Source organism: Polyodon spathula, chromosome 20, assembly GCF_017654505.1.
Source record: "Polyodon spathula isolate WHYD16114869_AA chromosome 20, ASM1765450v1, whole genome shotgun sequence".
Taxonomy (NCBI): Eukaryota; Metazoa; Chordata; class Actinopteri; order Acipenseriformes; family Polyodontidae; genus Polyodon; species Polyodon spathula.
The window spans coordinates 11,648,536-11,665,482 of record NC_054553.1 but is presented as its reverse complement, the minus strand read 5'-3'; the positions used below and the strand labels follow the sequence as shown (position 1 = coordinate 11,665,482).

General features: G+C 40.1%; 1 protein-coding gene across 1 annotated transcript in view; it reads left to right on the top strand.

The window, feature by feature from the left end:
- The first annotated feature begins 643 nt into the window (after positions 1-643).
- The window catches only part of LOC121295896 (keratin-associated protein 5-5-like), a 31,323-nt gene continuing 15,019 nt past the window's right edge, over positions 644-16,947 (top strand). The window contains exon 1 of the mRNA XM_041221019.1: positions 644-726. Within this exon, the coding sequence (XP_041076953.1) occupies positions 644-726 (83 nt within the window). The remainder of the gene's footprint in view (positions 727-16,947) is intronic.

The window sequence follows — 16,947 nt, the reverse complement described above, 5'->3', positions numbered from 1 at the left end:
GTTCAAAGACAAGTAAGGGCTACCACGATACCACAGTGAGTGGGGTAAAACATCAGTGATCTAGTCAGGTATACCATGATACTGCAGTGAGTGGGGTAAAACGTTAGTGATCTATTCAGGTATATCACAATACCACAGTGAGTGGGGTAAAACATCCGCTCATTTGCTCTGCCTTTTTTTCTCTATCTCAATACTTGGTGGAGGTGTATGTCAGGATCCCAAGCTAAAATACCTTATCAACTATGTCATGTCTGTGCAAAACATCAATATGAGGCAGCTATTTATGTGCAGTTGCAGTATTTTTGCTGTTTCTGTAAGTTTGTTGTATTTTATTCATTGTATACCAATAGACAGAGAAATAACAATGTTGTAAAAGCAGGCAAACCAGAAAACACCACAACAAGCAAAGGTAAACTTAACCTTTAACCAGACATAACGTTGCAATGTGGTTGACGTGACCTTAACATTTAACCTGAAATAACGTTGCAATGTGGCTGACGTGACCTTAACCTTTAACCTGACATAACGTTGCAATGTGGTTGACGTTACCTTAACCTTTAACATGACATAAGTAAGCCCAAGCCAATAGGGGTCATAGTTCTGACTGGAATCCTAATATTCTGTATATACTGCTTTGGCAATGATGACAGAAGGGTTTATAGGGCTGTTGGTACTCAAGGAATCTTTTGGCTTCTCAACAGAGCTTGAAGCTGCTTCTGACTTGGGGTGAGTGCCAACCCTGCCCAAGAGCCTTAACTGTTATGATCCAAGCTCGAATGTTCTCTGTACCTGTTCAAAAAGATTTCATACCATGACTTTGCTTGCTGGCTGATCTCTCACAAGAGTGGATATTTCATCTGTTCCAGCTAGCCATAAAAAGTTCAGAACACCTCTAATTAAAATGCATTTCTGGAACATGTTCTTTCACAGTGCAAGCAATACATAAGCACATTGAATATATGGAAACAAACCTTAATAATAATTGCTGCACTATAACCAGAGCTTAGTGGGTCCCTCAGTGCACGGAACATCTGTTCCAAACCCTTTGTGCATTTTACTAGAATGTCCCCTTAGAAATATTTTCCTAGAGTTTCTTTAAACACAAAAGGAAAAGGGTACCCACCCACTTTTGTCCTGTTTGATTGGTTTGCCTCCAAGTATGACATGATATACCTCATCTGGTTCAAATTAGGGTGAGACACTTTGCAGAGCTGAGAAGAGAATTGATGTTAAATAATTAGAATATTGATCGGGTCTTTGTACCATGTTTAGTCACGGATGACAAATATTATTGCATGATTGCCCATATACTGCCACTACAAAGCAACCACACACTGTCAGCTAATTTGAAAAATTATGAGAACCCGTAATAAGTTTACGATTTGAGTTTGCCTTCCTTAAATGTTACACATACCGCTTGTGTCTTAAATACCAAACCGCATGTCACACACACTTCCTCATTGTTAAAAGCCTCGGCTGCCACACAGGCAATAATAAACGCTGCATTGAGTATGTTTAGGCTGCTCTGTCTTGTGATTGCATCTGGCTACTCCATTCCTCAAGTATGACTCTGTTTTCAATTTCCTAGGTCCTTGATTCTGTTTTATTTCAAGGTAAATGCAGCACACAATTACTCAGAGCATTTGGGTCACTTGCCATGTGCATACGTTTTGCGACACCTGAGAGAATGAACTAATCTTGCTTCATAAAGTCAAATAAAAGCTACTGAATAATGTTCCATTAACATATTGCATTTCATGCCACTTTGTCGTTTTCCATTTACTTAACGAAAAACTGACAAAAATGGGAAAATGTGACATTTCGCAATACTGTATTACTGTTATGGCTTTCGGTAGACACTTGCGACATCAGGGAGGTCTTTATGGGTGCACTGCGCTCTGAAGACGGGCCCTTCCTTCTTCAGCAGTGCTGCCAGTGAGCCTCAAGCTCAATTCACACTCGGGTTGAGTTAAAGAGCTTGAAGAATTGTAACGCTCTACATTATTTATTTTAGTGTGACATACAGATGGACGGGTGCACGGACAGATGGACAGACACCCCCACATATGCCCAGAATCTGATATTCTCAATAACTTATGCAAAATAATGTTAATAACAAATTTCATGAAAAAAAGGAAAAGCGGTTCTCCAGATATATGCAAAAATGTGTGGTTCCCCAGCAAAGGATAATACCAAAACAAATAAAATAAAATAAAATAAAATCCAATAGTGTTTACATTGCAGCAGTCCTTGTCTTACAAGTGGTGTGACAGTTTTAGGAATACACTGAGCCAGACCCTGGATGCAAACATGTTGAAAACACTGATCCAAAGAACATCAGAGAATCCAGGGCTGGATTAACCTATACTCAGAACTGGACCCCTGCGAGGTCGCCGTTTGTTTGGCACATTTTACAAAAACTGCATGCAGGCGGACAGGCTCACGCACACAGGAACAGAGGAGCACAGAAGCTTGCATTTGGTTAATTTTGTTCTAATAAATGTATTTCAGTGTTAGGGCCAATTTAAAAACCTGCCCTGTCTTAAATGTGCACAGCATGCCTCTACATTTTAGAATTTTTCTTTTTTCATTGGTTTGTTGGAATTTTAGGAAAAAAGGCAGGTAAAAGTAAACATGTACAATGTGGGTGGCTGAAGGAAATTCAAATGTGGATGTCTGCAGCCGGCAAGAACGGTTTAAGTCCATAGGGTTTGTTTCTCTCTCTACAAAAAAAAAACCACAAGAAGTAAAGGAAGAAAAGTTATTCCCTTTTTCTGTTAAACTACATTGTTTGTTTGTTTTTTCTATTGAATGCAATGCTACTATTACTGGTCTGTAGAAGGAATTTATATATAAAGTTTTTGTACTTTACTGCCTGGGACTGAAGCTTTGTTTTATGTCTGTGATCCATAGTGATGTTTGAATGTAAATTAAAATGATCATTAACAAGTGAGATTTAGTTATTATCACTGGCATGTGATTTCTTTCATATGGTACAAGGCAATACACAGTTTAACAAACCTCATGCCCAGCTATGATCAGCAAAGAAAAAAGCCAACACAAAGTGTTCAGATAAGTTATCGAATTAAATTTGAAGACGTTTTCACATAATTATTGATTGGCACTGAAAAAAATTAACAGGTTTTTAATAGGTTCCTACAATGTTGTGTTCAGTGCACTCACATATTTCAAACTTAGCATATGATTCGTATCCAATTAACTTTATACTGGGTTTGTTTGTATAAGAACAATATAGGCTATGTAATAACTGCAGACAGATGGCCACACTGATGACAAAGTGCCTAATTTTGGTTTCAAACTGGAAAATGAATGGTTACAGTGCACAGGCATGATGGAAAACACTGTACAGTGACTGCATTTGTATTTGTCACCTTCTTCGTTTGAATTTGTTGTGCAAATTCCATGGCCGAACATGTATTTAAGAAAAATAAAACCGTGCTCAGTTCTTCTCAGTGCTATGAAAGAGCGGGCTGGAAATGTCAGCTCTGCTCCAGCAACTACCCCGCTCCGCTCCCCCGCTCCATATACAATTCACTCAACCCACTCCACTTACACTCTCTGTGCCCAACGCAGGCTGTATTAACCATTATGCCAATAACACCAATCACGATGCATAGGGCCCCAAAAATATGGTTTAGGGTATGGCCCCCATGTCCTTTAATCCAGCCCTGAGAGAATCCTATCTGGAGAAAACAATGATAACAATATTCCTGCATACCTAGAAGGGAGCTAACTTATCCTAACATGCTCCCTCCATTATACAGTAATTGTTCACCTGTCAAATGTGTGTGCAATGCAACACAATCCTAATAAACCACTAAACTTGACCACTCAGGCATTGGAACCCTTTTTTGGGACTTTTATGTACAGTACATGCCAGTACATGTTACTTACCATATTTACATTGTTTCAAATCAGACATTTCAGTATGATTTGTATTTGCTAGATTTGTTTTAAAACTCGTCACTACACAAACTTAGTTTTGTTTAGTTTAGTTTGTTACTTGTTCTCTGTCTTGATTTAGCAGCCTTCCAGCTTCTAACTTTAGAAAAGTTTTGCGAAACAGGCCCCAGATACCTAGGCCCCAGATTTCTTAACTTTACAAGTTAGCCTGCCATAGCAAGATGCTCAGTAGTACCAACGTAGACCACAGCACCGGAAACGCCATAGCCCCAGCCAAAATAATGTAGGCTGTAGAGATGTTCTAATGCCTTAGTCTATGGCCTAAGCTGATATGGTGCTGTACACCCATGAAACCAAGTTTGTCACAGCATTTCTCACACTGCACGGAATGACAGCATGCGTGATCAACCACACACAACCTGCGCCAAGTCCCTGCCTAGTTCCTCATTTTCTTTTAGTGTGCCCTGGATGATGTCGGCTCTTTAAAACAACATTTTTGCCTAAACTGCCTTCACTCCCTCTCACTTAATTAATGATACCGTTATATAAATCTACATGCCTTGGCCCAGCTGGAAATATTGGATTTCTTTACTCTTTGGGCTATGACATCACTATAAATACTCACACACACTCTTTAAATGTTCCTAAAGCCCACATGAATGATGTTGTTGTGGTAACAGCAATTCATCCATAACCACAACTTATATAATTGGTTTGTTAACACCTAGCAATGGATTGCTTCAATATACAAGGTTAATGAAGGGAAGAGAAGTGACTTACAGTTCATTTGTGTTAACAGTCATCCAATGGTATATAAAGGCCTTTTCCAAACTTGAGTTTATTACAAGAAAATGTGTGGCAATTTCTATTGGTCAGAGTTGAAACCAAAGGCTAATCAAAACACTGCAGACAGACAAGACCATTTAAAAAATGTATCTCTTAATACCTGACTATTCTTTTCTTGTTCTCTTCAGGTTGTATGAATCGTTTGCCTTTTAAAAATACCCACTTGTCTGTCGGCTCCAGATTTTGCTCCATAAAAAGAATACAATATAATAAGTAACCTGTAAGAAGATCTTCCTTGAAAGGTCTTTATTTTCAAATAAAAACACATACCTCATCCCTTTGAAATTCTTTCAATTCAGGCATCTTTCATGACACCCATAATCCCAATCCAATTGAACATATTTGGACTGAACTTAAACCATATATTCATCCTCCTGATCCTCTGTGTCCCAACCAAAGAAACAGGTCCTAATAAAGTGTCCAGGCATTGTAAAGTCACTTCAATCAATGTGGCTGTGGCAGAGCAAAGCTCTGCCCTTTTTAAATTGGCAGGGATGGGGTTAATTTCCCCTACCTGCCTGGGTTTATTATGTTTAGGTGGCTGGGGTTGATTAGTTGATTAGGTTAATTAACAATCATTCAGCGCCCAGCCACCTGACATAAAAGGAGGTCTCTGCTTCTCATTTGGGAAGAGGGAGCTGAGGAAGCAGGTTGGTGTTTGTGGGTTTTTGTATTTGTGAATCCAGTGAAGGCATTGCCCAGCCTGGAAACCTTATTTTTGCAAGTTTTGTTTTTGTATTGCTTTATTTGTGTTTAAATCCCTTTATTTTGCCCTTGTGCATGTTTATTTTGTGTTTATTTATAATAAAATAGTTATTTTTGAATAGTTATAGTTTTATTATTGTGAACTACAGACTGTCTCTGGGCCTCTATCTACTCGCCAGCCTGCCACAGTGGCAAAGATGTGTTATCAATTACCATCTAAAACCTGACAGATTTTCCTAAGAAACCAAAATGTAAAAAAAAAAAAAAAAATTAAAAGTTTGGAATAAATACATTGATTTTGATACCAAAGTCAACAGGTACATTGAAATCAGGAAACTATTTTAATATTGTACAACAGGGTTGCAATATTGACTATGTTATGGAGCAGCTTTAGCATCAGCACGCCTATATGTGTGCTCAGTTATATTAATGGTTTGGCTTTTTAGAAGGAAAGTGTAGAAACTTCACTCTGGAACAAAATAAAATAACCTGTCCCAGAGAAGCCATTTATAGATTTAATAATGTGGATGCCAAATTTCCAAAATCCAACAAACTAAGGAGTTCAGAAATATTTTTAGAACTCTATTCTGGTTGAATGATTTAAATAAATAAATTATTTAATAAATAAACTAAATTCTACATACACAACAAATAAATACAACCTAACCTCAATAAGGCAATAATTTCTTGCTCAAAAATAAAAGCTTTATCACTGTATTTTAGACTTCACATTGACAGCCCATCTGTGGGTCATAATACAAGCCTCCACTCTCCAGCTCTCCAATTCTCCACTGCCCACTTTTCTTTTTTGTAACATTTTATAGCCAGTGTAATCTCAACCCAGAACCAGATTATACTTAAGCAACCTTAAAGCATGGCCATCATCTGGACTTCATTGCAAACCCAAACTGCTCTATTATAACAAGGGCTTCCTATAAATCTGGGTTAAAAAAAAAGAAATCAGCAAAAGTCATAGTTAATATTTTCCCACACTTGCTCTTGACATTGGAAACTTTGTTGAATTGTTCAAGAGCAAACAGTTATGATACAATATACTGATGACTTGATCAGACTGACGACCAAAAAACTACCTGCTCAGGCCAGTAACTTTCACTATTTATGTCAAGCCTGAACCGAAGCAGCGCTCCCAGTCTGTGGTATTACAAGAGCTAAACTCAGTGTCTACACTCAGCAGATGCAAAATTGCTTATGTGAAAGTACACACAGCTATAGCACAGTAAATGCTAATGTGTTCTACTTTTACTTTGTAGATCTCACATTTAACTTTGTGGAAAATGCATAGATGGTGGCAACTCGATTCATCAGTCTCTGTGTCACTACTGTTAGTATTGCTGTTTTGTTCATGAATAAAATTGTCACAAGAGCTTGTGGGGGAAAACGAGAAGCCTTCTGTCTGCCTCTCTCTCATAATTAGATTTAATAACAATGCAGGACTGTTTAATACAGAGATTTACAAGTATGGATCACAGTCTTGGTTTAGTTTGCGTGGATTATCATCCAGTTCAGAAATGCTGATGATCTCAGAATGGAGAGCTTTGAAGGCCAGCGACAGTGTGAACAGCTGAGCTCCAACTTCAGGACAGAACTGCTTCAGTCTGTGTTCTTTCTTTCTTCACACGCTCACTCATACAGTATGCCAATAAGTGCTGTGGCAGAGATATTGTATGTTACAGTTACACCCATAAGAAATTGGCTTGCTACCACAAAAACAGATGAAGCTTAGATACTAAACAGCTGTGCCAGACCACATGCAAAAAACAGTAGGTCTCCAACTACAGCAAGTGTGCTACATGTAAGTGTGCTATGATTTTACCTTCCTGCTATCTTTAAAATTGCCCTGCATGTCACTTTGTGAGCTAGATACAAACAGACATGCTCCAGCTATTACTTGCTAAGGAAATCAAACTCTAGTATTTAGAATCAGTATCCTCTCTGCATTTGCCAAGGTGGCTTCAAATTGTGTAATCAAGCTGTGTTTGAGCTGAAAAGTGAAAAAGAAATTAAACAAATAAAAACAGGTCTAAAGGGGTTTTGGTATTTCGGCACAGCAGACAATGTGTTGGTCTCTAGAGCTGGAAACCAGAGTCCGGTCCTCAGTCCTTATCTCTATATAATGATGCAGATCTTTTCCAGCAGTTCCTCTGCCCCATGGGTTAAGACTCTGGCCCCCAATGGTACAGTAATACATTTTGCCATCATTTTAAACACTCATTTGTTTAACAGAGTCCAGCTGAGTCCAATATCAGCATGAAGTTTTAACACCTACCATGTAATGGAAACCGTTAATGAAGAAAGCAGACCACAGCAATACCAGCATTGGTAACATAATGGATTTGGAACAGATATTACACAAGAGTTATAATATGTCAGCACATATGTCTGGTACTGATAAGAATTATCAGTATGCATTAGTTCATCCCATTGTAGTACTACTAGTATGTGGAAATATGAAAAAAAAAAATACTGCTGTAGCAAGTCTAAGCAGTCTTATCCACTGTTTTGATTATCCCTTAACACATAGACTACGTGGTACAGGGAGCTGTTGGCTGAACCATAAGCTTCTCATGTCTTTCACCACTGGAGGGCTGAGTTCAAATCCAGCGCAGGTCAGGTCAGGGGAATGAGTGAGGTGGTCTCAACCACCACAGAGTCATTTTTTCAACTGGTAACTAGACACATTTTCCTCTAAATATTTTTACTTGGCTATGAAAATTCAAAGCAGGGATTATAGAGACTACATTTCTGATTTAAGAGGAAGAAGGCAGAGGAGATTGGATACATTAGTTAAGATAAGTAAAATAAATGAGTGAGGTGTGTCTTGCCAGTGCTAATATATTTCAAGTTCTTAAAACAATACCCTGTCAGAACTGATAGCGAAGACGACCTATTACAATAATAAAAAAACCCTGCTCCTGTGCTACTTCTTATCACCTTTAAACCATATGAATGTTTGACCTGTACTGATCTAATGGAATTAAAACCTCAACAATTGGTGTCACAGTTGGCTGTCAGAAGCCAATTAAAATGTTATGAACTTGCTGCCTTCACCAAAGCAGGACTTTCCACTGTGCATTGCCAGACGATTAATTAACCAATCATCGCTTCAATGCCTGTCGTCTGTCTGTGGGAAATCTCTTAAATGCTAAACCACAAGAGAAAGGTCTGGGAAACCTCTGGGAAACCTCTGGGAAAGCCTTGTGGAACACACATGCATTTTGTTGTTACAGCGATGAAGCAAGCTGTATCCAAAGTGAGAACGGAGAGGATGCACTGGGACCAGAAGTGATCATTTCCTACGCAAACATCCTGTCAAGCAGCTGAACACACACTTGGATCCAACAAACACTTATTAACAGAAGCAGAGGGAGAGCCAGGTGGACGTTCTTCTCTGAAACACATTTCAACAGGGTTGACTCTACTAAAGTGACGTGCCCCTGCGACTGACATTAAACCATGTGACTGACTGAGATCATATGTGGACATAGATAGGACACATCCTACATTGGGGGGGGGGGGGGGGGGGCTTGTGACTTTATGCATCGACAAAAGTTTCTATATACAATACTTTAAACTTTGTTTAAATTTTTAATTTTTTTTTAAATCTTTAAATAGTTTGTGTTTTTGGAAAGTATAGCCTTTCCCAATGTGGATGTAAGTAGGAATTTGAAGTGAAAGAACTGAGATTGCCAGTTGTCATTTTTTTAATTTTTTTTTGACATATATTTTTTAATCCAAATTATGAGTAATTGCAAAATTACTTGTGTATTACTTGTACGTAAAAAAAATGGCTATACTCATCACAAATATTCGTTTGTACTCGTTGCTTGGCACGGCCCTACTTTCTCCTTGCAAGTTTCTACACCTGTTCAATTATTATTTGGTACTGCAATTTTTTTGGCCAAGCTGTTAAACACACAGAACCAAGTGCAAATGCAAAGGCACATTTTCTGATAGGCATAAAATAATTCTAACGGTACAAAACTACTGTAGCAACTTAGTTAGAGGAAGATACACTATTAAATTGGTAAATGGTAAATTTCAGCAGAATGTTACCACACTGGTAAGATTAAAGCAATATTAAAATTAGCAGTTGACCATGTCTGAAAAATAAGAGCTGTAGGTGAGGAAGCTACTTTACAGATGATGTCCGACAATCAGGGTTTTAATGCGATTAGAAACAAGTAAACTTTTTAATTCTCTGCTTTAAATGTTTAGTCACTTTTTATTCTGTTTCACTTATTCTATAGCTAGATATTTCATCCAATGTTTCGTGGTCGTCTACTATATGGTAGTGCCCTGCCATGGAGTTTCCTGATTAGTGGATCAATGTTCTGAGGTTTCTAATTTCATACAGGCAATGTTATGAACCGTATACATTACTGGTAATCTATTGCAGTATTGTATTGTGGTTCCATATTGCAGTGCTAGTGTTCAACTGTATCAGGAGCACTTGTGAGCTACTACATCCAGGCATTGCGTTTCTATTGTAGTGACTGTTAATGGTTCTGTTTGGGGTTTCATCAGGGTAATGCACTGCTACAATAATGTCATCCTGGAAGGTTGCAGCTGGGTAGTATTTCTCTCCTTCTCCTCTCAAGCCTCTCTTTAATACCTTAACCCTTACATGATACTGTAATTGTATCTGGGACTAGGAAGTATTACTCCAACATCTAGGCTTTTTTAATTATTCCTTTAATCGATTACTCATTCTGAAATATTTCAAGGCATATGCCTTTGGATGTTTCAGCATTCAGAAAATTGAAAATATCTTTGTGATGAAACCAAGCCTTTTATTAAATGTTGTCTCAGCGACAGCTGTGGCTGACTGTTTCCGCACCAACTGAGCTCAAAGAAATACAAGCCATTGCTAAAAATAATAATAAAAAAGATCACCAAAAAATAAGTTAATTTAAGACCAAGAAGTCTGATTTTTAATATAGTGTCTGTTCATATAAAATAGAAATGTTTTATACTGCAGCCAGAAACCATAAAACCTAATGAGACTGCATAAGATAATTTGTCCTCTGTCAGATAAAATCTTACATAATATTAAATTATCCACAAATCTTTAATTAATCCACACCCTTTGGTGGTAGAAGGAGATTTAACAAACAGAAAGAAGTTCACAGGAGCTGGCACTGGGACTAGCCAGCTAGGGTGCAAATTTGGTGCTAGATTCTCGCACCAGGGTACCTCATATAACGCCAGCAATATTAAATTGTGCCGCCAGTAAACATGTTTAATTATAATGTTTTAAAATGATTGTTTTGTAAGAACCATACATGTTGATAGTTTGGCATTGGGTTTTGGCTACTCATGGGAACCACTCGCACTCACCATCATGCATAGCAGAGAAAGTTTGTGTCGTGTGGGAAGTTGAACTGCAGAAACCTGTCACAATTATAACATTAAACACGTATTGAAGAGCAGAGGATGGGGCTTGAATGGGATGGGGTTTGACCAGTTAGCACCTCTTTCTAAATAGTTCAGCACCCATTTTCAAAACGATTTGCACTCCTGTAGCTCATCTGATTCTCCTGAACTTCAGCAGACACTAGACAACCCTGAGCATAAATTCAGAAAAATGCTTCACCTGTCAAAATAATGCTTGTGAAAACAGGCCACATTTCTGATTCTTCCTCATTTAGTACTGGATTAGAATTGTGTTAGTATGGGTATTTCTCCTACTCTGTACTCGACTTCAAAAGAATATTCATCATACACTATTTTTCATTCATCTGATGAGGGGTTCAGTTATTCTGAGTGCTTAAACCAAAGCATGGGTTTAGATGCATCTACTGGCTGTAGTCTTGCTTAGAACAGGCCATGCTTCTTTTGTTTCTTCATGTTATGTTACCCCTTATTATTCCCCAATTAACAAAGTCCAATTACATTCCCTCACTGCTTCAATTCCCCTCAACAGGGGAAATGTCTAAAAGTGTATGTGACGGAAAGATGAGTTCTGGTGATGAATCTTCCTCCCGACCTGTGAGGGCGCTAAAGAACGAGAGGAGAAGTATCTGGAAGGGCTGGCCTGACAGTTCGTTTCTGGGTCGGGGAAGTGGGTCAGCCTGGAAAGAAGCGTGACTCTGTTGTAAGACTGTATTGATTTGAAAGGTAAACAAGAGGCAGCTGCAAGTAATAAGGCAGCTGCAACCGTTTACCTAGATATCATGCAGGATTACATATAGGGACCAGGGTAACGCTGATCTTTTCCTTCGTTTGGGTAAAAGCTCAGCAGAGAGAAGGAACGAGAGAGGAGCTCTCGTGCAGAAAGAGAAGAGCGTATTGTGTATTGTGTTTTGGGTTTTGTCTGTTTTGTAATTGTCTGCGTTTTGCACCACCAGACAGTTAACTCACCTATCCGGAGCTGTCGACCAGGGTCAGCACAATCCGGATCACCACTGCACAGAACAGTCACAACATTCCCTTGTCTTCACGCACCACAAGCACGTCTGCACTCATCCAGGACTGGTGACCGTGCGTTCGTTTTTGTTCGGGACTGTGCCCTGCTTTGTTATCCACGCACTTTACACATCGTTGTGTATAGCCGGGGATTTATTATTTGATGGTCACCAGACCTGTGTTACAAATAAAAGCACTTTTTTTTCACTGAATCACTGTTGTCTGTTCATCACTCCTGCACCGCATCACCGCGACATCTGTTCCCCTTACCAACCACTTTGCCACAGTGTAATATATATTAGGGCTGCTCCGATTGACAGATTAACACACACACCAGGTTGAGCTGCTGCAGCCTGCAGCTTTGTATTTTTCTGAGTGAAATGTTTCCGCTGAAGTGCTGTGGCCAACTTCAAGATGAACTATCTCCTGTCTTGTACAAAACGAAGGAATTGGTGGCTGCCAGGTCCAGTAGAGATAAAAAAACGGGTGTGTATGTGTGTGTGTGTATGTCTGTCTGTCTGTCTGTCTGTGTGTACACAGTGGCTTGCAAAAGTATTCAGACCCCTGACCAATTTTCTCATATTACTGAATTACAAATGGTACATTGAAATTTCTTTCTGTTTGATATTTTATTTTTAAACACTGAAACTCAGAATCAATTATTGTAAGGTGACATTGGTTTTATGTTGCTGAAATATTTTTAGGAAAAATAAAAAACTGAAATATCTTGCTTGCATAAGTATTCAACTCCTGTGCTGTGGAAGCTCCCAGTTTGCACCGATGAAAGAAATTGCCCTAACGAGGACACTATTACCTTACCATTGGCCTCCACCTGTGAACCATTAAAGTTGCTGTCACATTTTCTGGATAAAAATCCCACTGTTGAAGGATCATTGGTAAGGTTATGAATCTGAAGGAAAATGAAGACCAAAGAGCATTCTACAGAAGTTAGAGATAAAGTAATACAAATGCATAGATTAGGGAAAGGGTACAAAATAATATCCAAGTGTTTGGATAGCCCAGTGAGCACAGTTGGATCAATAATCAGGAAGTGGACGCTACATCACACCACCCAGGCACTGCCAAGAAAAGGCCGTCCCTCAAAACTCAGCGCTCAAACAAGAAGGAGACTTGTGAGAGAAGCCACAGAGAGGCCAACAGTCACTTTGAAGGAGCTACAGTTCAATGGCTGGGAGTGGAGTAATGGTGCACCAGTCAACCAAATCAAGAGCTCTGCATAACACTGGCCTGTATGGGAGGGTGGCAAGAAAGGAGCCGTTACTCAAAAAGTACCATCTGAAAGCTAGTCTGGAGTTTGCCAGAAAGCATGAGAGTGACCCAGCTGCGATGTGGGAAAAGGTTTTGTGGTCAGATGAGACCAAGACAGAGCTTTTTGGCCAAAACTCAAAGCGCTATGTGTGGCGCAAACCTAACACTGCCTCAAGACACAGCATCCCTACAGTGAAGTATGGTGTTGGCAGCATCATGCTGTGGGGATGCTTCTCATCAGCAGGGACTGGGCATCTTGTTACAATTGAAGGAAGAATGGATGGAGCAAAATACAGGAAAATACTGCAAGAGAATCTGCTTCAGTCCGCTAAAAAACTGAAGCTTGGGAGGAAATTTACCTTTCAGCAGGACAATGATCCCAAGCACAAGGCCAAAGCAACATTGGAGTGACTCAAGAACAAAAAGGTGAATGTCCTACAGTGGCCCAGTCAAAGTCCTGATCTCAATCCCATTGAGAATCTGTGGCGCTATTTGAAAATTGTGGTCCAAAAGCGTCGTACAACCAACCTGAACAACCTGGAGCAAATCTGCCAAGAAGAATGGGCCAAAATCACTCCTACACTGTGTGCAGAGCTGGTACATACTTACCCCAAAAGACTTAAAGCTGTTATTGCAGCGAAAGGTGGCTCTACCAAATATTAATGTGTGGGGGTTGAATACTTATGCAAGCAAGATATTTCAGTTTTTTTATTTTTCTTAAAAATATTTCCCAACATAAAACCAATGTCACCTTACAATAATTGATTTTGAGTTTAAGTGTTTTAAAAAAAAAAAAATTCGAACAGAACAAAATTTCAATGTACCATTTGTAATTCAGTAATATGAGAGAATTGGTCAGGGGTCTGAATACTTTTCCAAGAGGATAGTGATGACCGCAGGAGTGGTTTTTATACTTTTCCTCGTTAAATAAGATTTGGTTCAGGTGATCCCCTAATCAGTACCTCATTCAGTAGAATGAGGTGTGCCTGTGTTGGAATTCAACAGACACTGGAATGGAATGGCTGCCATACATGTAGAGATGCTGATTTAAGAAAAATTTGCAGTGGTCTCTTAATTTTTTCCAGAGCTGTATATATATATATATATATATATATATATATATATATATATATATATATATATATATATATATATATATATATACAGCTCTGTAAGTAAGTTTAAATCTTATTTAATGAGGAAAAGTATAAGTATAAAGTATAAAGTATTTGACCATGCCCAAAGAGTTGAAAAGGAAAGTTTTGAGTGAGGAAAAGAAGGGTTCAGTTCTGGCTTTACTGGCAGAGGGATACAGTGAGCGTCAGGTTGCTTCCATCCTTAAATTTCCAAGACGGCGGATCATAAGAACAAGGTCAAGCAGCACACATTGGGGACAACAAAGCTACAGACCGGCAGAGGGCGAAAACGACTCTCCACTGACCGGGATGACCGCCAACTCATTCGAATGTCACTCAGCAACTGCAGGATGACATCAAGTGACCTACAAAAAGAATGGCAAATGGCAGCTGGGGTGAAGTGCACGGCAAGGACGGTTTGAAACAGGCTCCTAGGGGCAGGGCTGAAGTCGTGCAAAGCTATAAAAAAGCCCTTCATCAATGAGAAGCAAAGAAGAGCCAGGCTGAGGTTTACAAAAGACCATAAGGATTGGACTGTAGAGGACTGGAGTAAGGTCATCTTCTCTGATGAGTCCAATTTTCAGCTTTGCCCAACACCTGGTCGTCTATTGGTGAGACGGAGACCTGGAGAGGCCTACAAGCCACAGTGTCTCGCACCCACTGTGAAATGTGGTGGAGGATCGGTGAGGATCTGGAGGTGCTTCAGCAAGGCTGGAATCGGGCAGATTTGTCTTTGTGAAGGACGCATGAATCAAGCCAAGTACAAGGTTGCTCCTGCTGCTCTTCTCCTGGTGGTGGTGGAGACAGAGGCAGCTCCTGCTGCTCTGCTCCTGGTGATGGTGGAGACAGAGGCAGCTCCTGCTGCTCTTCTCCTGGTAGTGGTGAAGACAGAGGCAGCTCCTGCTGCTCTGCTCCTGGCAAAGGCGGCAGGGGCTCCTCCCCTTCTGGCAGCGAATGCGGCAGGGGTGCCTACCCTTCTGGCAGTGAAGGCGGCAGGGACTCCTCCCCTTCTGGCAGGAGTGGGGATTCATCCACTACTACCCCCAAGTCCTTTACATACATAGCCTCTTGTATTTCATTACTATTCATGCTCTACTTGCCTCTAATGTTTTTTGCCCTTTGTGTAAGACTTTGCATTTATTCACATTAATTTCCTCTGCCATGTGTCAGCCCAAAATCTTGCATGTAAATACAGTTCAGCGGGTCCCCAACTAGCTAATCTGGCAAAAGTGCAGCTGTGTGATGTGTAGTGTGAAGTCATACAATCAGGGGAGTGCAGGTTTGAGTCCTGGCTGTGCAAAGTCACCAGTCTTCGTTGGTTATTCCAAGGGGAGCATTGCATTGGCTGTGGCTCCACCTTAGGTTAGGGAAGCAAAACCGTCAGGGACTGTTTCTCCTCATTACACTACAGCAAAACCTGCTGGCCAGGTGCCCAGTGATTTCAGAATGGACACCTACAGGTCTGGCCTTTGTCCTCCAAAAGCCACTAGATCGCTGACATCTGCTCTTGAGTTACTGGGTGTAAAAGAGGAAGCTGGCTTGGCCATGGGATCAGAGGACTCCCACTGAGCCTTTGGTTCTCATGAGCTGTGTGGGGAATTCCTGTGATGAGGGGAGAAAATAATTGGACATTACAAATTGGGGAGCAAATACAAATACATTATTTGCCATTATATGTCATACGAATGTTATAATATTTCATATTATTATATAGTCTTAGTCTTTATTTTTATATAGAGCTGTGAGGTGTGTGGGTAAAAATGGATTTTCCAGACAGTGATTTACGTGTAAAAATTAAAATTTTATTTAATATTACATGGAAAAAAGAAAAATAATAAAGAAGGATGTGAGGGAGGGAGTGCTGGAGTAATCAAAAATAAAGGAACGGAAGCCTCTTAGTCCTCTTCGCGTTCTGCTTAAATCCAAAAATAAAACAAAAAGGAATAAAAACAGAAAAGAGCCAAGTTAGTAAAGCCTCCGTTCGTGACACAGTCCAAACTCCCATGTACTTCCCTCCAGCCTTTTTCCCCCGCCTCTATTCCTTAGGACCAACCCCGAACACAGTAGCACGTTCCCTTTAGTATGCAAACCCCACCCCGGTAGTCAGTGGATCACCAATCCCAAACTGACAGGTATCCTTAATTTCACTTGACTCCAGTGGCTGGAATTTACATACTCGTACTTCCGCCCCTCACCAAGGTGCCGCCCCTCAAAAAGATGACTTTTGTCATGGTCACAAGACCTTGGTAAGGGAAGTCCCGAGTTGGTTTGATGCCTTCTACTGTTGGGAGGCTGAATTGCAGACCGAAACCCCTTTGACTCATCACAAGAGCCTTTCATAGTGGACAACCATCACAAAGCGCTTCACAAGATACGAGACTAGGGTGTGAGAACTATGCTTCAGCTGTAGTGCCACTTACAACAACATCTCACCCAAAAGACAGAGCACAGAGTCAGTGGCTGAGCTGGGATTTGAACCAGGGGACCTCCTGGTTACAAGCCCGTTGGACCACACAGCCTCCTATAATATACATTATATTATACAACAATGGAACAGTGCTCTCCAATTGTTTGTATGGAGGTCAGCTGTTCTGTTATTGCTCAATTAAGGAACAGCAAATAAAGCATAACCCTTCTTAAC